We start from the raw sequence: 26,801 nt of genomic DNA, 5'->3' as shown, positions 1-26,801 counted from the left end.
GGTTCAATTTGTGGGTAAGATTCATATTACCGTTCGTTATAATTGATTGATCAATGGAAAATTTGCCTAGTTATGGTTGTCACGCTAAATTAATTTTGACAGACAATAAGTATGATAGATAGTTGATAGTCAGATGTCTAAAGCACTGGTAAGCTCACTTACTATTGAAAACCTTTAGATTAAAGTGGCGACTTTTGTTTGGACCAGTCTCCTTCGATTTTGAAGGTATTGGTCCCTTTTCACTTGATTTACGGCTCGTTTCTTATGACGGCAGTCTATCTGTCATTGTCGTTTTGAGGTTAAGTCAACAATATACAACTTTTGAGAAAAGTGATGCCGTTGATTTGGTATAACGCCATCTCAAGGAAGAAGAGGGAAAAGAAACCTATTACGAGCCTATTCACCAGAATTATCTTGAACAATATCTAATCAGTTAATACACCAGTATTTTGAAGTATTTTTCATTGCTAAGCAACACTTTCACCTCCAGCGGAGAAAAAATAGAACTCTTCGATGATCTTGTCAGTGGAAATATGATGTTATTATTGTATGTTTAAAAAAAAACTTCTTTTCAGGATATGGACCAGTATCACCAAAAACTTCGTGGGGTAAATTGGTCACCATCTTATACGCCTTAGTCGGTATCCCCTTGATGCTTCTGTATCTTTCCACTACGGGGGACGTTCTCGCTAAAAGCTTCAGACGTCTCTACGGCAAGATTTGTGGAAGAAACCTCAGAAAACTACCTTGCTCCTGCGCGGACATGGTCAGAGTGCCAGTGACCCTCTGCGTGGTGATACTCCTCACTTACATCTGTTCAGGGGCGATACTATTCAGTAGGTTAGAGGATTGGAGCCTTCTGGAAGGTAGTTACTTCTGTTTCGTCTCCTTGGGTACAATCGGTTTTGGCGATTTGTTACCGGGGAAGAACACCGAAGAGATATCCTTATGTGCCTGTTCTGCCTATATTCTAACTGGATTGGCCTTGGTTGCTATGTGCTTCAGCTTGGTGCAGGATGAGGTTATCACACTTTTTCGGTGAGTATTTACATTATTTGTAATGATGTTATAGCATTGAAAGTTACACTAAGTTGTGGTTCAGCAAAAATAAGAGAGAAACATATATCAGCGATTCATCAAATCAAATGAATATTTGAATAAAATGTGTGGAAATCTCTTCATATACCTACGTGTTTTGAGAAAATTTTTCTCCGATTACGTCCAGATGTAATGTCAGTCACTTAAATTTCGTATTCACAGAAAGTGAAAATATTCATTAATTTTGAATTTTTAATTGAGCTCTACCTGTAGTCAAGTGATTTCAAAAGCTATTTTCTTCTAGATTCTTCACAATTTATAGTTTTTGTCGAATAAGATTCACCGTAAAGTTGAATACTATTTCCTATCACCCTTTGGGTGAGTTTATTCCCAAATTATAAGGGACAAGTAACAATTTTTTCACCAAAAATTTCAATACACTATATTGTAGGGTTTCACCGGAGAGCCTCCACACCGATGTTCTCGTCTTTCGCTCGAGTATTCAACATATACTAGGTGGTACAACGAAAACTTGGCATCTCAATTTTCCGTCTTTGAAATGAAAATGTGAAAAATCGCTCGGACCTGTCAATTTCTGATTCGAGGGGGAACAACTTTTCCACTTTTTTCATCCACGTTCCTTCAAACCCCTAGCGGGGGTGAGCACAACCCCTTGATTTTGAATTAGAATGAGGGGTGTTGCGATACCTCATTTTGAAGATCGTATCGAGTACTATTCGACCTTGTGGAATGTGGAATTTATCTCGCGAACACTATTCGTATCCGAAAAATTTAGTAGTAAGTACTCCTACACTATTTTACCTGTCATTTCGTTACAGTGGTGTAACAAAAGACAGTCGTGTCAATACTGATAACCAATAAATTCAGAAAATGCATAACATCATGGGAACCAATCACCGAAAGAATTATAAAAATGAACTTAACCATCCAGGGTCACAAAATCACACTATTCGGAGTATACGCAATAAATGATGACTCCCTAGTAAATGAGAAAACTGAATTCTTCGAACAACTACATATGGAAATGATTAACGTTGGAGACACCAATAATTCTAAGGGATATGAATAGTAGAATGGGAAGAAAGGTTCAAAAAGGTTGTGGGTAGATATGGGGAAGAAACACTAAATGATAACGGACAAAGGCTAATAACACTATGCGAACAAAATGAGTTGAAAACAACTAATGGATTCTACCCCTACAAAGACATCCATAAATATACATGGACTCAGCCATCTAGAAGTCTGCGATCTATAATTGACTACCTTATCGTTCGCCAAAATACAAGTCTGAGAATCCTCGACGTCAGAGCATATAGAGGAGCTATATGCGGCAGCGACCACTATCTTCTGAATGCGAAAATAAGCTTTATTCATAAAATTTCACATCCGCAAACTCAAGAATGTGATGAATATGAAGAACTCGAATCTATCAAATACAACCTAGAGAGCTTAGACCAGGAAAGTACCAAAAGCTTAAACAGAAGAAGATTAGACAAGAAACTGCAGTCCAGAGACGTCGCCAACACATCAGACCAATACAACTACATCAAAGATTGTCTACATGAAGCAGCAAAGGAGGCATTGGGATTCCAAGAAGTCAAGAGACGTCTGAGACCTTACTGGTGGGACGTGGATATCGAAGAAAAAATAAAGGAAAAAAACGAGGCATATCAAAGATATCTAAGCATGCGAAACGACCACAACAGAGAATCGCACAACAGATTGCAAGCCAATGTTCGGAAAATGATTACGTGGAAAAAGAATGAAACCTGGGAGAGACACTGTAGCTGATTAAATACGTACATAGGGGGAACCAGAAGCTCAGAAAGTTGGAAGCTTCTGAAAAATCTTCGATAAAATAACAAGAAAGAGATCATATCGCCCATTTCACTAACAAAATGGAATACATACTTCAGTTCCTTACTCACAGAAAACCGAGAATCGCAAATGGACCCATCTGAAGAAACAGACGCCATAAGAGTCACCGCTTCATCGATAAAACTTACAGTTGAAGAAGTAAAGGAGACATGCAAAAAGTTAAAGAACAGAAAATCCCCTGGACCTGAAAATATACCTGCAGAATTTAAAAAACAACTGCGACAACTACCGAGGCATCGCAGTCATGTGCACGGTGAGTAAAATCTATGGCAAAGTGATAAAGGAAAGAATATATGGATACTGAAGCAGAAAAACAAGCCGGTTTCAGAGCAGGAAGATCAACAGTAGACCACCTTTTTTTGCCTAACACAGGTCATTGAAAAAATCACGGCGGTGAACAAGGAGCTGCACATTCTATATGTGGATTTACAAAAGGCGTACGATAGCGTTTCTCTTACTAAGCTTTGGGAATCATTGAAAGCAACGAACATAAACACTAATCTGATCAAAGCAGTGAAGGGACTATACCATGATGTTCAAGTAAAATTTCGAAATAAAATATCGAAAGGATTTAACCCAAACAAAGGTCTGAAGCAAGTTTGCTGCCGGTCATCGTCGCTTTTCAAGATATTTCTAGAAAAAGATCTCCAAAAATGGAAACAGAAATGTAAAAATATGGGGATCCCCTTGAGCGATACCGCCCTCTATACTCTAAGCTTTGAGGATGATCAGATAGTACCGGCACAGGATCTCGAAGATTTAGAATACATGACCAGGACACTCATTGAGGAATACGAAAAATTGGGTTAAGAGATCAATTTCGATAAAACGAAGTACATGTGTATGAGCGGGACACAACTGGACCTGGTGACAAACGACGGGCATAATCTTAAATCATGCAGCAACTACAAATACCTTGGTGTTGTTATTACCCAGAATAGAACGCTCGATAGCGCCATAAAGGAAAGAAATATCCAGGGAAGAAAAGCTATCAAATCCCTCAATAATATATTATGGGATCAGAAAATCAGCAAATAAAATAAACACCGGATATACAACACAATAGTTAAGAGCATCGTAATGTATGGCTGTGAGGTATGGCCATTGAAAAAGAAATCAATAAAATCTCTAGAAGCAACGGAGACGATCGGCGGGAAGATCTAGGCTGGAAAGAGTCAGAAACGAGAGAATCCGAGAAATTATGGGTGTAAAACAAACTATAGTCGAAGAAGTGAGAATGAAGCTGTGCTTCATTCTCACTTCTTCGACTATAGTTTGTGAGAATATAGAAGTGAGACTATAGAAGTGAGAATGAAGCACAGCTTCATTCTCACTTCTTCGACTATAGTTTGTCTTTCTGGTGCCATTCTTTGGACGTGTCCATACCATCTCAGCAGATGGTATGGACACGTCCAAAGAATGGCACCAGAAAGAGTTCCAAAACAGATATTGGACTGGGTACCCACGGGTAGAAGGGGGAGAGGAAGACCTAGGAAAAGTTGGAGGGAAGGCACCAACAAGGAAATGCAGGAAAGAGGACTGGAAGAGAACGAATGGATTGACCGTGCCGAATGGAGAATAGGTATCGGAAGACGTCGGAGCATGTTGTAAAAGCCGATAGATATATATATTTCGTTATTGAGGGAAATTTCGAAGCAAAATTTCAGTATCAGATGATGCTCGATAAGATCTTCAAAATGAGGTATCGCAACACCCCTCACCCGTTTTCAAAATCAAGGAGTTGTACTCACCCCCGTTAGAGTGGTGAAGTTACGGAATGCGAAGAGCGGAAAATTTGTTTCCCCTCGAATTAGAAAATTGACGGGTTCGAGCGATTTTTCACATTTTCATTTTAAAGCCGGAAAATCATGGTGCTAAGTTCTCGTTTGACTGTACATTTTGTTTAGTATGAGTTTTTATTACATTCAACCATGGAGGATAGATTTCCAATTAAGGATCAAATAACCAATTGCCAGTTATTGGCTTCTGGTAATTGGGACACAAAAATATCAACTATGAAACCAACTCAAAGGTTTCACATTAATTATCCGAATATACAACCCCCATTCTGCTCACCGGCTTTAGCGATGGTCATATACCCTAGAACGCTCGGAAATATGAGACTATTTCATTATTGAATATCTCCTATGTTCGCCCATGGAACGACCTAGTGGTGGATGCTTCCCAAAATACTTTTCTTTCTGAAATAGTGTTCCTCAGGAGTCAGTTCTGGGACTCTTGATCTTTATTTTCTCAATAATTAAAAACATACGTATCTGTCCACATGTCTGTAATTTTCGAATTTTGAACCAAGAGTGACCTCAGATGTTTGGGTCCCGCCGCTATGTACACGATATGTCTCGATCGCAAAGTTCTAATGTGTCATGTGTCGATATTAGCCAAAAAAATTATAAATAACAATTTTCAGACCTATTCCATCCGAAATATGGAAATTTGAATGCAGAATATTCTTCTTTCATATTTTGGTGCAGATTCAAAATGGCATGACATTTGTTTTCATTTTGATTTGAGCAACGATGTTGAATTGTTCTGATTGTCACAAATTAATTACAATTGATTTCTGCCAGTCAGATATTCTTACTTTTCTAAGTACTTCCATAAGGCCGTTGTAAATCCGCAATCGAATTCACACCACTAATCGTTTTCATGAAAGTGACAAATGACGATTATTTACATTTTGGATAAAATAGACCAAGAAACTGTTGTTAGTTATATTGTGGTGAGTTTAATTAGGATGAATAAAACTAGGTAGAATCGATCAAATGAGTTCAACAAGTTCAACGTTTTATAAAGTCTATATATTTGAATAAACACGCTACAAAAGAGAAGAGAGGTTCAAAAATGATAATTAATACAAATCATAGTAAAATACATTCTGTGTACAATAACAGATTAAAAGGAAGAGGAAGAAAAACTGTCCTCAGTAGAGTTTACCCCAAGAATCTATAGATTCTATAGACCTTGAGTTTACCCAACATCGGTGTTTAACATGAACATAACAGATGGCATTACATGTACCGGGTTTTTCACCATAATTTGACCGCCCCCTTTAACTTTGTTACTAAAAGAGGTACAAAAAAATGTTTTCCACAAAAGTTTCACGAAATCGACTAATGTTTTCTAAAATGATTACACAAAACGAAATATATACAGAATGGGCCACATATTGATAGCAACTTCATTTTTTTAAATGGAACACCCTGTATATTTTTCTATATTTGACTATCTCTTTTTCCCCTGATTTCAAATGGATAACATATGTTTGGCCTATCTCTCTTTTTCTGAATACCACAGAGTTTCAAATCTTAAGAACCACCTAGCATGCTCAGTAATCAGTTTTCAAGTGGTAGGCTGCGATAACTCAAAATGCCCTTTTTTGAGTTATCTTGTTATATGATATACGTTTTTCATTATAAATTGGAATTCGAGGATTAGGATGCAATCATATTTTCTCTTCTTGTAGCATTTTTATTTTTATTGTTCTTCACATAAAGGGAAAATATTTCAAATTTTTCCGCTTCTGTGTAGTGCATATTCGATGAATATCTTCATTCAATGACAAACGTATGTCATATCGTTGACAACGAGATAACTCAAAAAAGGGCATTTTGAATTATCGCAGCCTTCCACTCGAAAACTAATTACTTAGCTAGCCAGGTGGTCTTGAAATTTGAAAGTTTGTGGTACTCAGAATAAGAGAGATAGGCCAAACATATGTTATATATTCGAAATCAGGGGAAAAAAAGCTAGTCAAATATAAAAAAATATACAGGATGTTCCATTTGAAAAAATGAAGTTGCAATCAATATGTTACCCACTGTGTATATATTTCTTCTTTTGAAATCAATTTGAAAAACATTAGTCGATTTCGTGAAACTTTTGTAGAAAACATTTTTTTGTACCTCTTTCAGTAATACAGTTAAAGGGGGGGTCAAATTATGGTGAAAAACCCGGTACTCAAAATAATATTCAATATATTTCAACACCCCCATTTATTGAATATAATTTTTACAGTAATCAAAATTTAAGGAAAAAACACAAATTATACAACTAAACCAAACCTAGTTTCTCCACAAACATTTTATGTTTGACAGTGGTTAGACTTTTCGTTGAAATGTCTGTCGTCATATAAGATGACGCCAAGTAGGTACTCTAATTTGATAACTTTATCAGCCACCGTTTCCCGAATAAAATGGTACCTAACATCTACATGTATGGAGCGTGAATGAAATATATGATTCAATGCTAATTTTTGAGCAGATTGATTGTCAATAAATAATTTAAATGAGTACAGACCTCCATTCAATTCCTCATACAAATTCATAAAATATATTGCTTCTTTGGTAGCTTCACTCATCGCCATATATTCGGCTTCAGTGCTGCTTAGTGCAGTACTCTTTTGTTTAAACTTTTCAAGGAAATGGCTCCACCCGCTAGCTCAATTACAAAGCCCGTAAAAGATTTCCAATCCAGTTCATTGGATCCCCAATCTGCGTCTGAATAGCCTTCTAGGTTATATCTAGCCATTTTAGTCAACGGTGGTTCCATGCATTGGCGCAAAATGGTCATTGATACAAATTATAAATAAATATGTTCTGTGTACAATGACAGATCAAACGAAAGAGGAAGAAAACTGTCCTCAGTAAAGTTTACCCAACATGGGTGTTGAACATGACTACAAACAGATGGCGTTACGTGTACGAAAAATAATATTTGATATATTTCAACATGTTCCCACCTGAAAGTTTATAGTTGGGCTCTTCGATGTTGAAGATGATGCTTCAAAAGTAATAACTGGGATGAAGGGTTGAAAGGAAAGTGGTATTACTTCCTATCCGATTCAGTATAGGGCACGAGCCCTTGACCGCCAGTCCTTCGACATTTCATAAAAGCTGAAAGTTTTTCTGTGGATGTCCCAGGTAAAGATGACCAGCGACTATTTAATTTGGGTTGTGGTTACTTTGACAGAATATTTCCCTCCTGTTAAAAATTCTATGTATATGGAGAACAATTATCGAAAATTACAGCGATAATTGCATTGTAGGAAGCGAAACAGCCCTGCGATAATTGCACTGTTCATAGATGCATAGTTTATATGCATCTTACACAGTTCGAATCTATGGGAATTCCGTTCTACATCAGTTTGACAAGTAATGTAACAGTTTATTCGGGAAATATTCCCCCGAATTACACTCGTGCATCAAAATGACCAGATAATTTCGCATTCCAGCGTGTTTTCTTTGAAAAACTGCATTCGATCATTTTTAATGATATCATTCATTCATGAATCATGATTCCCAGCCCTAGTTGATACCCCCTGTCATTTCAGGACATTTATAACAGTTGATACCCCCTGTCATTTCAGGCCATTTGCCAATCTTCTCTTATAGCTTGAAAACAGTTGAATTTATGTTGTAACAGTTTTCACCAAATCAATTTTCTCAAAAATCTAGCCCGAAAATGTGCCATTCATTTTTTTCTAGCTGAAAGTGGTTTTGAGATCCACCCTCTAGACAACGAATTTGAGACACCCTATTCAAAGCACTGATATATTTTTAAAATATTCGTGAAAAAAAAAACCTTCGAAAAATCATAACAAAAGAGGTGAAACTATAATTTGTGAGATTAAAAGACCCTCATATAGTGCTGCCCTCTACTCATATGCTTCGTAAAGAGGAAGAAGCTGAAGTAAATGTACAACTTCGTACGCCGTACAAAGTTTAGTCATCGCAGGAGCTCCAAGGGGGAAATGAATGGGTACCTAATGTTTGACTGATACGCGGAAAACCACGTGATGTTAATCCCTCTCAAGACCATTCCGAGCACAAAATTCAACAATTCAAATATAGTTTCGAAATGACAGAGCTCGGAGAACGAACGCTTATTAAGTCTGAATAAATGAGGGAAAGAAGCTTGATTAGCTGACCCAATTTATGAAAAAAACTAAAAATCCATATATCATTCCTACTATCGCCATTAATATCCTAAGCTTGGGTCACCTTGCTTATAATCAAAATTCGCCAAATGAGAAAAAATTATTCTTTTCTTTGTTTATTTATTCTTGATAACTAAGAACTAATCAAGCGGATTTCATCTCTCAAATCTTTAAATACAGTTTCCTTCAAATTAGACGCTGCCCTGCTTCTAAGAGCACTTCCTCGAATTTGTATTCAAATATTTTTATTCCGATGTTTATTTAAGGGACTTTAACTTTCCTCCTATTAAGATATAAAGTGTTGGAGGAAACGCTCCCTTCGCAGAAAAGGAATTCTGCGTTAATGTAATAAGAAATATTTAATGAATGTCTTCCAGTTTGCAGCTTAAGTTGGAGTCTGCACTAATGAGAAATTTTATTGGAGGAAGTTGAATCAAGACAGTGTCGTAGCGTTAGTTGTTTGTTGAGTTGGGGTGTCTTGAAAATAAAGACTTTCGGGTCTGAATATACACATACTCAAATCAATTATGAATTCTCGGCAAATAGAGAGATTGTCAAAACAGATGGAGGATATTTATATAAAGAAAAACGTATGGATGCATTATAGGATATACTTTGATTGGAAAGAGGCCAGGAAAAGAAAAGTATAATTTTTGATGTTGTCAAATTCGGTGACGTGTTGTTACTTGACATCAGATTGGAAATTTATAAACTGGGTATCTACTTCCAGAATTTCCAGAACTGCGCCGCTTAAAGTTGAATTCATTCCGAATTTGACCAAGTCTAAGAGTAAAACCAAAGCTGGAAAAGAAAATCTGCGTCAACGTCAATATATGTAAAGAAGATGTGGAGGTAGATCCTGTGAATGAGAAAAAAGATATCAAAAAAAATTACCCAATTTTTTTGTGATCACAAAACTGATGAAATTGAAACCAGCAAGGTATCGAACGGAAGCTTTGTATAGGAATTTATGTAGAGGCACTTATTGTATTTTGTATTCGTTTCATGCAATATATATATATATAAATAGTTTCATTTCCTTTATGGCACTTGTTGAAACTATCATATCATTGAGTTGATAGGTGTAAAAGTTTTGGTTCTTAATTGTTCGAGTTTCTGGGATGGGATTCTTGAGAGGTTAGACCTGGCCAAAAGGATTCACGAGGAGACGATTATTGTTGAATTCGAAAGGAAATTTACATGATGAATGAATATACAAATTTCGATATTTCATAATTGTTCGTTGCTCGAAAACATCTGCCACATACGTAGATAGAAACAAAGACATAGGTATTCTTCTATTTTTATTGAGTTATGAATATCATTCCACTTGAAAGAGCAATAAAATACTTATTGGATGATATTTCGAGGAATAGGATGGAGATTAAGTCAGATATAGAGGCATCTGAGGCGAAATTGCTTCTTGAATACAGAATTCATACAACACCAACTTGAAACCCACGAAAGATATTCAAGAAAAAAACATATTATTATTTGATATAATGCTGAAGGCTTTCTCGGCCGAATCGTTTGACAAAATTGGAACATTCATAGCCGGGCTCTAGCCGGCTAAAAATCACGGAATTTTCCAATTCTGTCAATATTAATTTTTGGTTGGGAAATTCAAGGCAAAATAAAAATGGGATAATGAACCTACTGGATGTTGAGATCTGATATAAAACATCTTTTCTCTAATTCTGTAGAAAATCCTTCCATCCTACCATACCTTGTGAAACAAAATCGTGCGAGAATATTTCAGAGTCACACGTATTTCATGATTATATTTTATTATTATATGTTGGTACTTGGAACTTTTCTCTCATGGATATATCTTTTATCTGACAAATTTGTGAAGCAGAAAACTGTTCTGTCAACCGCCATTTTTCAATGCAAATATCACTGAACTAAATTTATGGATATATTTCATCAATTTCAATAAATATCCAGTAATGATTATTATTGTTTGAATAAATCTAATAATATATCTCTCAAAGTCAAACTCGCTACACATCTGATGAATTTGGGTATAGATACTTGGACTATACAGGGTGAGTCTTTGACTTGTCATATATTTTAACCGAAGATTCCTGACGTCGAAAGAAACACTTTTTTCCCTTATAGTTTTTTCCGATTCGGCCCGGTTACAAAGATACAGGCTGTTGAAAATCGATGAAAAAATGTGATTTTCAGCTATATCTCGTAAATGGTTTTATTGAAGGAAATGATTTTTGGAATATAGCTTTTCCTTGTTGTGATACATCTTCTCCGAACACAAGATTCCCTACACAACTTACAGTTTCTTCGTTATGAACATTACATCACATAAAAATACCAGAAATTCGAAGAACCCAACTCTTAAAAGTAATTTGAACGTTCATTGAACAATATTTGGCTAATTTGGAAAATAAAGGTATTCTTCATATTTCCTCCTACAAAGCGCCGTTTTCGAGTAACTTGATCTTAAAAAAAAAAATTATCTGTGAAATTCGAAAAATTGGGTACTTTGGCTAAATGCAACTCTGTTCTGTTGTGGAAAAAAAACCACAGAAATGAATATTTACTATGATGTCATGTCTCAGATTTTAGAATTGAAGTACTAGCCAACTTAGTTTGAAAATGAAGTTATTTGAATGAGCTCACCTCAACTCTTCTATTTGATTACAAACTTGCTTTGACACAGCTCTTATAATAAGAAGATACTTCATTAAAATCAACATTCTATTTTGAAAAGTCCAGATTTCCCATAAAGCCCATGTTTAAAAAAGTTTTCACAAAATAGTCCCATTATACTGACAACAGTCAATATCCCACTAAAGACTGCTGCTATCGAACAATACTGTATTCTTTGAGGGTCAATCAAACTCACATCGAAACATACCACTACGACTAGGTACATACTAGACAAATTTTCATGTGATTGAGATTAAATACTTTTATTCTTTTGCTATTCCATAAATTCATTCTAGATCATATGATTGACATACTTCCAAGAGTGCCATAATTGTTTTAATATGAAAACAAATAGGTGAGTTGAAAGAAACAGGATATTCAACTGTGGATATTTATATTGAATACTTCTCATTTATTTTCAATGGCAAAATCAAGAAGATTCAAGTAGTAGAGTTGGCTATAATGTAGATACATATTATAGAACAAATTTGATTACAAGTGGAGTCTAACATTTTCAATTGATTGCAGAGCCATAAAACTTCATTTCCATATTTTCACACTGATGGCTCCAAAAATATTGAAGCAGATCATTATTTTTATTTTTATGAGATAGTTGGAACAAATCAATTGCTTCATTTCATAAAGGAATTACTTTCTATCAGAATGCACACTTATTTATTTTGTATCCACAATTATTTTGAAAATTGTTTTTGAATTTCTCGAAAATATGTATGGAACTTCAATATTTTGTTGGGATTCTTCAAATCTTCGATATTATTATTTTCATTTCATGTTAAGATAATATCAAATATCATAATAACAACAGTGTAATCTGTAAATGAATATTTTAGGTTAGAACATAGATTATTCGAACTGCTGTGTTTAAATTTGCAACACTCGAAGTTTGAGGTTCAAACTTAAAACCACAGACTACTAGTCTGTGTTAGAACTTTTACAGATGAATGAGAATGTGAGGTTAAATTGTACGAAATAAAATAAACAACGATATGTTATAAATGCGATATAATAAATGAATGGATATGAATTATGAGTATCAGAGCTAAGCTAATATGGGTGGTAGCGAGCTCAATTCGTTATGATTATCGAAAATGAAATAGAAAATCAAGAGAAAAATATTTAATCTTTATCGTCATTGAAATTGGGATAACTCATTTATTGTATTATAAATACTACTTTGTTCAACAAATGGAATGTTAAAAGTGAGTTCATGATGGTTTTTCCAATCTAGTAGCTTATTTCCAAGGTTCAAATTGTATATTTTATACTTGCGAAAACTTCAGTGTTCCGGTTACCAGGGGTGAATTAGCTCATTATGAAAATTTAAAATGGCTATATCTTTTTAACAGGGCCGAATCGGAAAAAATAGTAAATGAAAAAAGTGTTTCTTTTGACCTCAAGAATCTTCGGTTAAAATATATGTACAAGTCAAAGACTCACCCTGTATAAGAAGTTGAAAGGTACCGTATTGACGTACTAGCAATTCCGCAGGACTAAAATTCGAGCAGATACATGAAGAAGGCCCTACAGACGTTTTGTCTACATTTCAATGCAACACCCATCAGAGTGTTCAGCAGCAGGAGCTATCCATATATTTATTATAAATATTGCAGTTTTATATACAGGGTTAGAACAATTGAAATCAGACTACCAATTTGGACTAGACCAACATTTCGTCAATATTCAGTCTTTATATATGGTCCTAACCCTATAAATTCAACTCCAACATGTTCATTCAAGGACTTGAAAAAGCCGACTCGTATATTTATAAACCCTATACACTCGAGGAGCTTTGGGATGCCAGGATTCCAAATAGCAAAGAGAAAATGACGCCTTTTGAACACCGAATATCCAGAAGTTAAGAGGGATTACCACCACGTGGCTTTCAGCGAATAAGTCAAACATTAGGTACCCATTAATTTCCCCTCTGGCGCTCCTGCGATGACCCAACTTTGTGCGGTATACGAAGTTTATCTTCTTTCTCTTTACGAAGCATATAAGTAGAGGTCAGCAATGTACGACCATCTATTATTTTTACCTTTTTCAATGATTTTTTGAATTTTTTTCCAGGAATATTCTAGAAATATATCAGTGCTTTGAACATTGAACTAGCATAAATTATTTTGCGAAAAACGAAAAGCTACCAACATTTTTTTTTATTCGTGAATTAAAAATATTGTCATTCTACAATATAGATTATTGTTCAAAAAAATTATGTGAGAATCCCATGAAAATCTGTGATTGTAACACCATGCCTGAGTTCAGACAAGAATTCAACCAGGTATTTTGGAGGATATTCTGACCTTAACCAAGTCCACTCTATAATTTTTTCTCAATTTTCTGTTTGTTGTTTTTATTTCGAGAAGAATGCACTTTCGATTCTATATTCGAAAGATTCAAATAATGAAATAATGAAACATTCCAATAATGAAAAAGTTGTATAATATTTTCAAGATGATGGGGTGAGTAAATAGAATAGTACGAGTATAATACTTTTCTGATTACATACATGTAGGATCCAGTTTATTGTTTCCCTGTAAATAATGGCGAGGGTCAACCGGAACCTATTAGTTTCTTTTAATGTCGAGGGCATGACAGTTTCAATAGATTTACAGGGAACGAATTGTACATAATGTAAAAAGGATGTGCTATTCTTCGGGGTGTCGAAGAATGTCATAAGTCGGTGGTAAAACTTAAGAGATTTATTGGAGGGTTGATAAGGTTCGAAGACAATACGGTCATGCCACATGTGTTTCACATGTTTTTTTTCAGGTTCTTGTCCTTCTAGAATATTCCAGGAATCCGCGAAGATCTTTGGGGGCGGTAAGGCAAAAGATTGCATTGGACTAGGAGAAGGATGGTACCTTCCCCTAAGGGTGTGGTCAAACCGAGACAGGGTAGTTCCAATCGGCAGAGAGCACAGTTCAAGTTAAGCCGAAGACGAGAACGGTTCAACTTAAACCGAAGACGGGTACAGACGGTACAGTTTAACTTAAGTCTAAGACGGGAGACAGAACAAGTTCGGTCGGTCAACTTAAGACGTAAAGACGGTTCGCGGACTAGATTAAGAAGAGTCGCGAACGAATCAAAGACGAGACGACCGAAAACTTGAAGTACGACGAAGACGTGATAAACGAAGACGTTTCTAGTAATTAAAACGAGTTGAAGACGAAATTCAGTACCGTAGTGAGAAACTTGTAATTAAGATCTTCTCAATACTGAGTTTGTACATACTGTATAATTGTGGCTTTGTAAATAGATGTAAATAATTCAAAAGAGTTTAATTATTACAAATCCAACAAAGTCACGGAAAAAAAGACGAAAGGCCAGGTAATCGAATCATACCTCTAGACGATCGATTAACCAAGCCTACATACATATAAAAATGTTCCTGTAGAAAGTAACGTACGGATGACATGAAAAGCGTTCAAGCGGGAATGCGATACGGAGTTTAATGTAACTAAAAGGGGTGACACTAAATATTTCTGATTTGAATCTTCGATTTGATATTCAGTTTGAAAAACTGTCATACATCTTTTTATTTTAATAGTCCATAATTCATCTGACTGTCTTGATATTTGTAATATACAGGGTGATTCAAGGGCGTAGATCTTTTTTTTCTTGATAGGGGTAATCGAAAAAAAATTTTTTGACGACATTGTTTACTCATATCTATAATGTGAGAAAAAAAGGTTTGATTACGAAGTTTTAGCCAAATTACTCGAAATAATTTTTTTTATTACCGCAAACGCTTTGTTTTCGAGATACAGGGTGTTCTTGTATTCCTACTTTTTGTGATGCTTAACCAGTTTATCGAATCTTTATTAATCTTCGCTACAGAGTTGGTAAATAAGTACCAAAACTTATAATTAATTGATTTATTACAGCTACCTAACTGGATCTTTATAATTCGGATTTTCCTGAGAATCAGTATAGAGAGCTGTTTGAATTTTTTTCTCGAAATCGATTACAGATACGGCAAAGCTACATAACCAAAAAGTGTAGAGTTGAAGCAGAGTTTCTTTTTATATTTTTCTATACTACCAGCGGTTCACAAAAAATAATTCTGGAGGAAAGAAGCGGGCACCTTTCCAGGAAAAATTCACCCTGTAGATTTGCATTTAAAATTAGTACCTATATCACATGATGAAAACTTTAAATTGGAATATCTTTGTCAGTTCAAGTTAAATATCTTGTGGAGGGAAGGTAAAACGAGAGAAAAATTTGAACTTTAACACCTGTATCTCAAAAACAAAGCGTTTGCGGACTTTTTTGCTTGAAATGATTCGAGAAATCTGTAATTTTTATTTGTACCTCTAATTCAGGAACACACTGTAGATATAGTCAATTCAAAACTGATGTCTTCACAAATCAATTGCAATTTGAAAAAACACAATAAATTATACAACGCAGCCCTGACAACTTTCGATACGAATTAAGTTCGATTTATATTATCCGACACGTATCGCTTCAGGCACCAAGCGAATCGTTTACGAAAAATAACATTTGATGCGTTTCATATGAAGTAATTCACATTGTCCGTCACCGATCGTGTCATTCGCCATCCGTTCCGTTCAGTATATAGATAATATTTCGCTGAGCCCCTTCCTGTTTAGTCTGATAATGGACCGCTCTGAGAGGGAAGAAGGGATTCAGCATAGGGAGCCACAATATAAACATCGTCTGCTATGCTGATGATACGCTTCTTTTGGCGGGTTGTGAGGATGACCTCCAGAGGCTGCTACATCTGTTCAATATTGCCAGCAAACAACACAACATGAAGATATCCAGTGACAAAACTAAATGCATGGTCATAAGTAAGGAACCTGTTCGATGTAAATTAGAACTAGAGGGTGTCGTCATTCAGCAGACAATGAGCTTCAAATATCTCGGAGTTGAAATCACCAGTCACAGAGATCTCTATTCGGAAGTCCAACAGCAGGCCACTAAGGCGGCACAGATAACTGGATATCTGAACACAATGGTGTGGCAGAACAAGTACATGCTCCAGGAAACAAAGGTGAGGCTTTACAAAGCAATGGTGCGCCCAATTATGACCTACGCCGTAGAAACCCGTGCGGAAACAGAGAGAACCAAACAAAAGCTCAGAACGATAGAAATGAGGATCCTGAGAAGAATTTCAGGGGTGACATTGAGGGATAGACAGACCAACAAGTCAATAAGACAGAGAACTGGTGTACAGGATGTTGTCAAGTGGCGTAGACAGAGAAGGAGGGATTGGAGAGACCACGTTGATAGGATGGAGTCAGATAGAATAGCATACATCTGCAAGAATGAACAACCCAGAGGAAGGAGAAAGCCGGGTAGACCACCGAAAAGATGGGCTCAAAGCTGGTTTTCCTCATCTGCAGAATAGACCAAGTTTGAATGAATGGGTAAATAGAATAGACCAAGGCCAAGCAAACAGGGAACTTCCTAGCTAAAAGAAGAAGAAGAAGAGATAATATTTTGTCTGATGTATGGGCGGAGTCTGTATGAACGTGTTTGAACGGATAATGTGAATTAGCAGACTGTTGAGCTTAGTTCTGGAACATTTAATTTTCGTTGGTAATGGATTCTGAAAAATTAATATATTTAGTGCGTGAGCAGGAACAGATTGTATTATGATACTAATGAAAAGGAAAAATTTTGGAGGGCAACTGCCAATTCTGTTTTTGAATATTGGTTGTACACTAAATCTTTTTACTAACTTTTCTCTTGTTTAATCTTAATCCAATAATAATGCAGTAGCACATAGTTTTTTATGTGAAAGTTCGATTTATCCAATCGACCGTAAAGGGGTCCGATTTTTTACTGACGTGTCGATTCAAAGGAAAGTAAAATGATTATAATTGGTTCATTTTATGAATAAATTTTCGTTATTCGTCTTTGCGAGTATTCTAAAATTTTATATTTTCAATATCTTGGGGGGGTGTAATTACCCCCAGTACCCCCCATTTCTACGCCCTTGGGGTGATTCAAAAAGTCGTGGTCATAACTTTAGAACTAATAGTTCCAGTTGAAATAACAAGTGAAATATTTTCTATCTAGACTCCCTTCTATAGTACAAGCTGTTGGATTCATATTTTTTATTCATTTTTTATAAATTCTTAACGAGTTCATATAATCAGCGTTTGAATTTTGTAAGATATTGTACCCAGGAGATTTCCAATATTTTTATGGTTTTATTGAGTTTCTACAATGTCCCAGTGGCATAATTCCCAGGGATATCATGTTGTCATGCGCCAAAAACTACTACGCCAATGAAAATCAGTACCCTTTCGAGAAAAATTACTTCAATATTTTCGGGGCACCATTATTTGTTTCTAACTTTTCATTTCAACTCTCCAACATATGAAATGTTTTCTTTGAAGCTACTGGTGTCTCGATCACATTGAAGTCATTTCCTCTAGAACGGTACCTCCTAAGAGCTTTTAAAAAGGTTGAAAAAATCAGAGAATAGGTCTAAAGAGTCCCTATCCTCATTGGCGTTGAAGTTAGATGCGATTGAAGACACGATATCCTCGGAAACCACTCCACTGGGTAACTCATAAGAAATATTGAAATATTTAAAAATCCCGAGTACAATATTCAATATATCAATATCCAAAATTAAAACGGCTATTACATTCGTATGAAATAAATGAGAGAAAATTCAGTTCAACAGCCTGTATTGCCGAATAGTATAGGATCCCGATATAAAACGACCTTCACCGAGATGCTTATTTGATAAAACGTATTTTATATTTAATTTAACATGTCAATAAATATATCACATATGGGTTGCCTAACAAATTTTAGTCCAGAGTAGGTTTGATTAATAATTAAAAAAAATTTTTTTTTCGAACATTTCATCGGTTTGCTTATTAGATAAATTCTATACCAATCGAAAGTATGAAGCCCATAGAATGTGCAAACGTTAGGTTGCCTATTTTTTTCCGGTCACAACTCTCGGGTTGCCAGGTATAAACAGGTCAATCTATACTAGCATTTTGCAACGGTCTGACTATTTGATCAAAATCAATAAAATTAAAGGTTATTTCATTATGAACACGGTGGTATAGGGTTGCCTGCGAAAAATCAGTCTAGAATCCCGGTTGTCGAATTTTAAAAAGTTAAATAGTGAATGTGTGCGACTGAGAGTATACCAGTCTATCGCTATCCTTTTCATTTCCAAGAACAAATAGCATGCGCACTCTCTTTCTTTCACTGGACGGACTTCAAGCAGCTGCTATGCTGTGTCCTCTTCTATCGCATGAGATGGTTGATTGGGACCTCTCTATCGCACACATTCACTCGCAGCAATATTTAACTTTTTAAAATTCGACAACCGGGATTCTGGACTGATTTTTCGCAGGCAACCCTATACCACCGTGTTCATAATGAAATAATCTTTAATTTTATTGATTTTGATTAAATAGTCAGACCGTCGCAAAATGCTAGTATAGATTGACCTGTTTATACCTGGCAACCGGAGAGTTGTGACCGGAAAAAAATAGGCAACCTAACGTTTGCACATTCTATGGGTTTCATACTTTCGATTGGTATAGAATTTATCTGATAAGCAAACAGGTGAAATGTTCGAAAAAAAAATTTTTTGCAATTATTAATCAAACCTACTCTGGACTAAAATTTGTTAGGCAACCCATATGTGATATATTTATTGACATGTTAAATTAAATATAAAATACGTTTTATCAAATAAGCATCTCGGTGAAGGTCGTTTCATATCGGGATCTTAGACTAGAAAGGTTTCGAACTAGAACTAAGTATAACTTCCTTAAGTTATGACCTGGACCGAATTCGTAGCTTAATGTTGACTTAACTTTGGAATATTTAATTTTCATTCAGTTCCTCGCATTCTACGAGCCGTAAAAACGAAATTATCTCCTCATATGTGTTTTCTAGATTTATCGGTGCTTCTTGCACAAGGACAAGTGCTGCTTCGCAACGCAAAAACGTCGAAGCATCTGAAGAGGGCTCCTGACAGAGACCATTGACGGAGGGTGGATCAGCACCAGTGAAAACACCTCCGATGATGAAGAAAATTCCTCCCATGTATCAACACAATAGCCTTCCGAGAAAAACTAACTTCAATAGAAACGCACCAGCAAGGAGGTCAGCAGGTAGGATAACAATTGATTTCATTCTTTCCTATCTTCTCTTCCGTTTTTAGTGAAGTGTTCTTCACTGCTTCACACTTATACTAGCCACTATTATATTTGATAAAATTTCTGAATTGGGAACTCTTTTTTCCTCAACCGACAATGAGTAAATTAAAAATATTTCAAAGGCCACTACGAAGTAACATCATCATTCTTCTACATGTCACATTCTTCTACATGTCACAAGTCGGCCATAGTCTTTTCTAAAGTGCATGGTGGTGTGAAAATAGGTAAGACCCAACTATGCAGATTTTCGTCAAAACCCTAACGGGCAAGACCATCACTCTTGAGGTCGAGCCCTCAGATACTATTGAAAATGTCAAGGCCAAGATCCAAGACAAGGAGGGAATTCCCCCAGATCAGCAAAGATTGATCTTTGCCGGTAAACAATTGGAAGATGGCAGAACCCTTTCAGACTACAACATCCAGAAGGAGTCAACCTTGCACTTGGTGCTTAGGTTGAGGGGAGGAGCTAAGAAACGCAAGAAGAAGAATTACTCTACTCCCAAAAAAATCAAACACAAGAAGAAGAAGGTCAAGATGCCCGTTCTTAACTTTTACAAAGTTGACTACAGTGGAAAGATTCACAGACTTAGACGTGAATGCCCTAGTGAACAGTGTGGAGCTGGAGTCTTCATGGCAGCCATGGAAGACAGGCACTACTGTGGAAAATATGGATACACCCTGGTTTTCTCTAAACCAGAATAGTTCTTAACACTATGATCCAATAAAAATATTATTTAAAAAGATACTGTTTTACTCCAATACTTAATATGCGTTAATCCTCAACGGGCTGGATTTTTGTATAGGTCCTGAATACTTCATCACAAATTTTTTGTCAAAAACCCCTATTGATCCCATTATGGAACCCGTTGTACCTTGTTCTTTGTCCAACGTCAAAACTCAAAGGTCACAAACAAGCTAATAAATTTTACCCTGTTCTTTGTCTAAGGCTCGGTCTAAGGTCAAAACTCAAACCTAATAATTATTCAGAATTCCTCTTTATTCAAATTGCAATATAATTTCCTTTTCAAAACCAGAAAACACTAAAATTTAAACAAGAATTGATGAATAATAGTTTGGAGCCAATCCACATTTTACATCTATCTGCTCCAGAAAAACTTTGTTCGTGCAGCAGTTTTTCTGGAGCAGTTTTTCTGGTCCAAGAAGACACATCTCATTTGCATCTTAATCGTTTACGAATCAGCATTAGTGCGAAAATAGTCTTGGCAATTAGCACAGAGAATACAGACCAAACCAATCCAACTTTTGTGACCCACAATCGTGCCAATTGCCAAGACTATTTTCGCACTTATGCTGATTCGTAAACGATTAAGATGCAAATGAGATGTGTCTTCTTGGAGCAATCAACACAAATTAAGTATGGGAGGGAACAGGAAAAAACACTGTAAATTTTACATTATTATTATAATAATTGATGAATAACCTTATGACCAAAAATGCATATTAAGGGAGATATATCCTTCCAAAGTTGATAAAATTTCTGCTCATAATTTCTAAGGGGTAAATGCCACCAGATTGAAATTTCGTGCATATGGATGGAACCTCATATGGATGAGGTTCGTCCCATTCATAAAGCTCCGCCGCGTAAAGGAAATGCTTCAAGAGGGCCAAAAAAGGAAGGGCCCGCATCCTTACCGATACCCCTGAACTCAATGAAATAAAGGAAGATAAGTCTAAAGCTATGAAAAAAAGTTAAACATCGAAGAAACGTCATCAGAGGAATATCAAATTGATTTTGAGATTAGGGAGATTAGGAGTGACAGCAGTTATTCAAATGATGATTCCTTATCAGAAGTAGAAATTGAATTCATTCAATTTGCCGCTGATGACCTTCAGGAAGGTAATTTAATTTTGGTGCACTTAAAAGGAAAAAACAGTCAGGATATTTTGTAGCCACAATTTCTGGAAAGGTGGACGAAACAGAATGTCAAGTAAAATATCTAAAGAAAGCATATTCTTCTGAATATGGCTACACATTTACGGTTGAAGATGAAGTGGAATATACAACTAACATCAGCGATATTGTACAAAAACTTCCTCAACCACGTAGAGCAGATTCATCCTCTCGGCTGTCAAATACATTTATCTTTCCAGTATCATTTGCTAAAATCAATTTAGGATAGTCCTTGTATCATTTGCAGTTTGTTTTTTCAATAAAACTTTCAAATATTAGGAAGTATTTTTGTTTTTTACATTATATTCTGTTTGTGAAGGTATTTCACTTAGCGTCCCAAGGTACAACTCCTCATGTCCGTAGGTACAACAAACCGGTTGTACCTCCGGATACTTGTATAGGTACATACAAAAATATAGTTTATCCATCGTTCTATTCTTATTTTTCAATGTAGCTCGGTACACATTTTTGACTAACCCTGTATAACAGATCAATATTTTGTTTTTCTGTTGATTTCGAAAATGAAAATCTGCATTCAGATTTGAAACGACAATTTCAAGATTCTTGCAAGATTTTATGTTGATCGAGTACCAGAGCCCTAGAAACTTGAGGAAGAATTTAAATAAAAATACCCAATATTTCCGCGATTACATATCCGATTGAGATTTAGAATGTATCCTGCAAAATTTCGTGTTGATATTGTCATAGACCTATAGAAAATACTATAAGAATTTCGAAAAATTAATAGGAAAATAAGGAGTTAAGAACTCGTTCTTTCATATAACAATAGCACACTTGAATAAACCTAAATACAGTTTCTGTGGTCTTCAAGAGAGCTCCTGACTTCATACACTGCTTTCCAAAATTTTTTGTTACCATGTTCGTTAATCGGAAATAACGGTACTGCTACAAATAACAATGTAAACGTGAACTTTCCAAACCAAGTTAAAATTATAACCAATTTCACGAAAAACAAGTTACGTTAACGTTGTCCGTACTAATTCCTTCGTACAAAACGAGGAATGATGTAGCCAAACATTTACTTAATGAAAACACGGCGCAGTTTCCACACGTTTCGCCCACATATTACCAAGCTAAATCTTTATTAAACCCAAATAATATCGCTCGAATATAACGTAAGATACGACGGAAATATGCAAATTTCCGCCGACTTCCTATATTTTTTTTATGATTCCTGCTATAAATTATCGGCAATTCGGCAATTACGCCGAACTTGGAGTAAGTTCGTCGAAAACAACTTCCTAATTAGTATACCAGAAGTTTTAGAAATCGCCATTAGTTTAATTGAAGCGGTGTGGTTTGGGAAATCTTCTAACAGACAATATTCATTATTGAAAATGAATGATGCTGCAGACAGTATTTGAGTGGGGAAGATCTTAGGTTTATTATTTATTTTTGCCCTGGAGAACGTGAAGAAGATGAAATATTTCCTGGATTTCAAAGGTTGAAAAGAAAACAATGAGAATTTAGTACAAAAAGTTGAGGCGACAACTAAACATAATAGTTATAGTAATAGATATTAAATAAAAATTTCAAGCTATATGCTAAATTTCAAGATGATCACATCATCAGAATCATGAAAATTTCAATACGTGATAAATGATCCGATCAAATTGAGATTTTGTATGTAGGTACCGGGTTTTTCACCATAATTTGACCCCCCCTTTAACTTTGTTACTAAAAGAGTTACAATAAAATGTTTTCTACAAAAGTTTCACAAAATCGACTAGTGTTTTTCAAAATGATTTCACAAAACGAAATATATACAGAGTGAGCAACATATTGATAGCAATTTCATTTTTTCAAATGGAATACCCTGTATATTTTTCTATATTTGACCAGCTCTTTTTCCCCTGATTTCAAATATATAACATATGTTCGGCCTATCTCTCTTATTCTGAGTACCACAGAGTTTCAAATTTTAAGAACCACCTGTCATGCAAGCTGGCAGTTTTCAAGTGGTAGGCTGGGATAACTCAAAATGCTCTTTTTTGAGTTATCTCGTTGGCAACGATATGACATATAGTCAAATTGCCAACTATATAACTCAAAAAAGAGCATTTTGAGTTATCCCAGCCTACCACTTGAAAACTGCCAGCTTGCATGACAGGTGGTTCTTAAAATTTGAAACTCTGTGGTACTCAGAATAAGAGAGATAGGCCAAACATATGTTATATATTTGAAATCAGGGGAAAAAAGGCTAGTCAAATATAGAAAAATATACAGGGTGTTCCATTTGAAAAAATGAAGTTACTATCAATATGTTTCCCACTCTGTATATATTTCGTTTTGTGAAATCATTTTGAAAGACACTAGTCGATTTTGTGAAACTTCTGTAGAAAACATTTTTTTGTACCTTTGTCAGTAAAAAAGTTGAAGGGGGGGTCAAATTATGGTGAAAAACCCGGTACATATACATATAAAAATACTTATAAAGAATAGCCATTTTAAATTTCGTGCAAAATTTTTTTTTGATATAGCGTCATTCGAATCATGGAGAACTACAGCAGAATAGCGAAAACAATCTTCAAATACAATGGACTCTCGTTAACTCGAAACACCACGTATAGTTCGACATAGGCGTAGTTCGATTCTTGATTAAATTCGACTTACAAAGGTAATGAGTGATAATTAGTGGTAAACCAAATGAAAATTCAAGTTGGAGAGGTGAAGAATAGTGATATTTGTCCCCGGTCTACCATAGTAAAACACATTATTTTGGCAAAATTCCATTTTATTATTCAAAATAGTTGCCTTCGAGGGCGATACAGCTATTATAGCGACCTTCCAACTTTTCGATACCATTTTTGTAGTACGATTTGTCTTTCGCTTCAAAATAGCCCTCAGTTTCGGCGATTACTTCTCCATTGGCGCTAAATTGCTTTCCAGCGAGCATTCTTTTGAGGTCTGAAAACAGGAAAATGTCGCTGGGAGCTAGATCTGGCGAATACGGTCGATGCAGAAGCAATTCGAAGCCCAATTCATGCAATTTTGCCATTGTTTTCATTGATTTGTGACATGGCGCATTGTCTTGATGAAACACCACCTTTTTTTTCTTCAAATGGAGCCGTTTTTCAACGATTTCATCCTTTAAACTATCCAATAAGGCTATATAATAATCGCTGTTGATGGTCTGGCCCTTTTGGAGGAAATCAATGAATATTTTACCTTGCGCATCCCAAAATACTGGCCATAAACTTGCCAGCTGACTGTTGTGTTTTCCTCGTTTTGAATCTTCAACACAAATAAGCCTGAATAACAGCAGTTACCTACATGGTATTATTTTGTGTTTCTTCTGAGTTGCTCTTCTATTCGTATCTCTCCAAATATGATCATTATTCGAAAAACTTGATTATGTTCATCCTATGAAAGGAGTTCTATTAGTTGATAATCAATTTTCAGTTCATCAAAACCTAACTACTTCTCAGCAAACTTATGTTTACAGGTGCTGAACCCTTGATAGAGTACTTCGTACCGAGAAGTATAAGCGAATTTGATCTGTCCATCCCAAAAGAAGAAGCTTCATCAATCGGAAATTTCCTGCCACTCACCGTCAGGGTACCACGAAAAGTAATATCCAAGCAAAAAGAAAAAATGGTCACTTTCGAAGACGAACTGGCAATCAGAGCTGACAATCCCAACTTCAACGATGTGTTCATGTGACAGAAAGGATAGCATAACGAGAAGAGAGTCGAAGACATTGTCGACGACTTCAACTTAGTGAAAAAGGAACTGAAACAATTCAAAAATTTCAGGTTGTGTGAAGATTTAAAAAAGTGTGATGAGGGTTGTTCTTGTAACACTGAGGCGGATTGTGACATTTGTAAAGTTATCGACTTCACCATGAAAAAGGATAAATTATAGCTGACTGAGTGCAATCGTAAATAGTAAATTTGGTTAATAATCACAAAAAGTCGGGGCAGAGTTCTTAAGAATTCCTATTCCTCCAAATATGTAATTATTTGTTAGAATTATCAGCCTTCTCATAATTGTTACGAAAACGAAGAAGCTAAACAGATATTTACCTACCAATGTCTGAATTTGAATAAGCATGTAGTAACTAATCTGTATCCTCTTTTATCCTACACATGTTTATCACTTTCTTTCCTAATTTGAATCTTACTTTCTTTATGCATTTGAAAATTGTAATGCCGAAAGTGGGTGTTCATTTAGCTCGGAAAAAACAAGATGTGGAGCAACTGATTCTCTCGATAAAAATTCTACTGGGAGGCTCCTAACGTTTTATGATGACTCTTGATCATTGAGTCATTTCCAAAACCATGAACACCCTTGAAAAAATAAAGGACATTAAAAGTTTCAGGTAGTGAAATATATGATACTTATTGATTATTCTGAAATATAAGTACCTACCATGATATTGAATTATATTATTTGACTCACAAAACTCAATATTACATTTTCGAAAATACTTATTACTCATAATGAATTTAAAAATGTAATTTCTGTAGTAGAAAACCAAATTCGGATTGGATTGCCTTTGGTGTCAAGGATCTTTCTCTGACTGTTCCCCGCACTTTCCTATTGTCCATATTCACCGTCGCCATATTGTTGTGCGACAGTACCAACTACCCAGTGTTCCCAACGGAGAAATATTGACGTTATTAGAAAAATTCCACAATATAAAGTTTATAAGTGTGGTTTATGTGAAAACCCCGGAGTACATTTTCTGGCTGCTACGCCACATAGGCTTGTTTGGGACAATATTTCGAAAAAATTTCACCTTTTGGAAATAAAAACATTAGTGAAAGGTGGTTTTATGAACAAATTAACTGTGGCCGAGTGTATAAATGAAGGCTTCGCTCCATTTTTGGAAATGGTCAGTGGAAGAATAAACTCTATGGCTGATAGTATTTTTGATATTAGCGGTATTTTTCTAGTAAACTCAATATTTCTCCGTTGGGAACACTGGGTAGTTGGTATTGTCGCACAACAATATGGCGGCGGTGAATATGGTCAATTAATATAGGTGCTCCAATGACCTGAAGTTTCAATCAAATGATTTGAATTCAATCCTTTACTTCTTTTTTTAAAAACAGGAAGAAGGGATTATAATATCGTAGGTTTCAAAAGATTCTCAAAATTTCATGAAATTGAG

General features: G+C 35.5%; 2 protein-coding genes across 2 annotated transcripts in view; both read left to right on the top strand.

The window, feature by feature from the left end:
- LOC123674976 (TWiK family of potassium channels protein 7-like) overlaps nt 1–26,476 on the top strand; it is a 621,245-nt gene extending 594,769 nt beyond the window's left edge. Inside the window, exons 4-6 of the mRNA XM_045610173.1 lie at nt 576–1,038; nt 19,490–19,707; nt 25,131–26,476. Of these exons, the coding sequence (XP_045466129.1) occupies nt 576–1,038; nt 19,490–19,568 (542 nt within the window). The 3' untranslated portion in view covers nt 19,569–19,707; nt 25,131–26,476. The remainder of the gene's footprint in view (nt 1–575; nt 1,039–19,489; nt 19,708–25,130) is intronic.
- On the top strand, nt 19,915–20,469 carry LOC123674978 (ubiquitin-40S ribosomal protein S27a-like). Its single transcript, XM_045610177.1, has one exon. It carries the CDS (start codon nt 19,990–19,992, stop codon nt 20,452–20,454), a length of 465 nt encoding a protein of 154 aa, XP_045466133.1. The 5' UTR covers nt 19,915–19,989; the 3' UTR covers nt 20,455–20,469.
- Nucleotides 26,477–26,801: the final 325 nt, after the last annotated feature.

The sequence above is a fragment of the Harmonia axyridis genome, chromosome 3 (genome assembly GCF_914767665.1).
Source record: "Harmonia axyridis chromosome 3, icHarAxyr1.1, whole genome shotgun sequence".
In the NCBI taxonomy this organism is placed as follows: domain Eukaryota; kingdom Metazoa; phylum Arthropoda; class Insecta; order Coleoptera; family Coccinellidae; genus Harmonia; species Harmonia axyridis.
The sequence above is the reverse complement of the archived record's forward strand: the minus strand, read 5'-3'. Positions and strand labels throughout refer to the sequence as shown.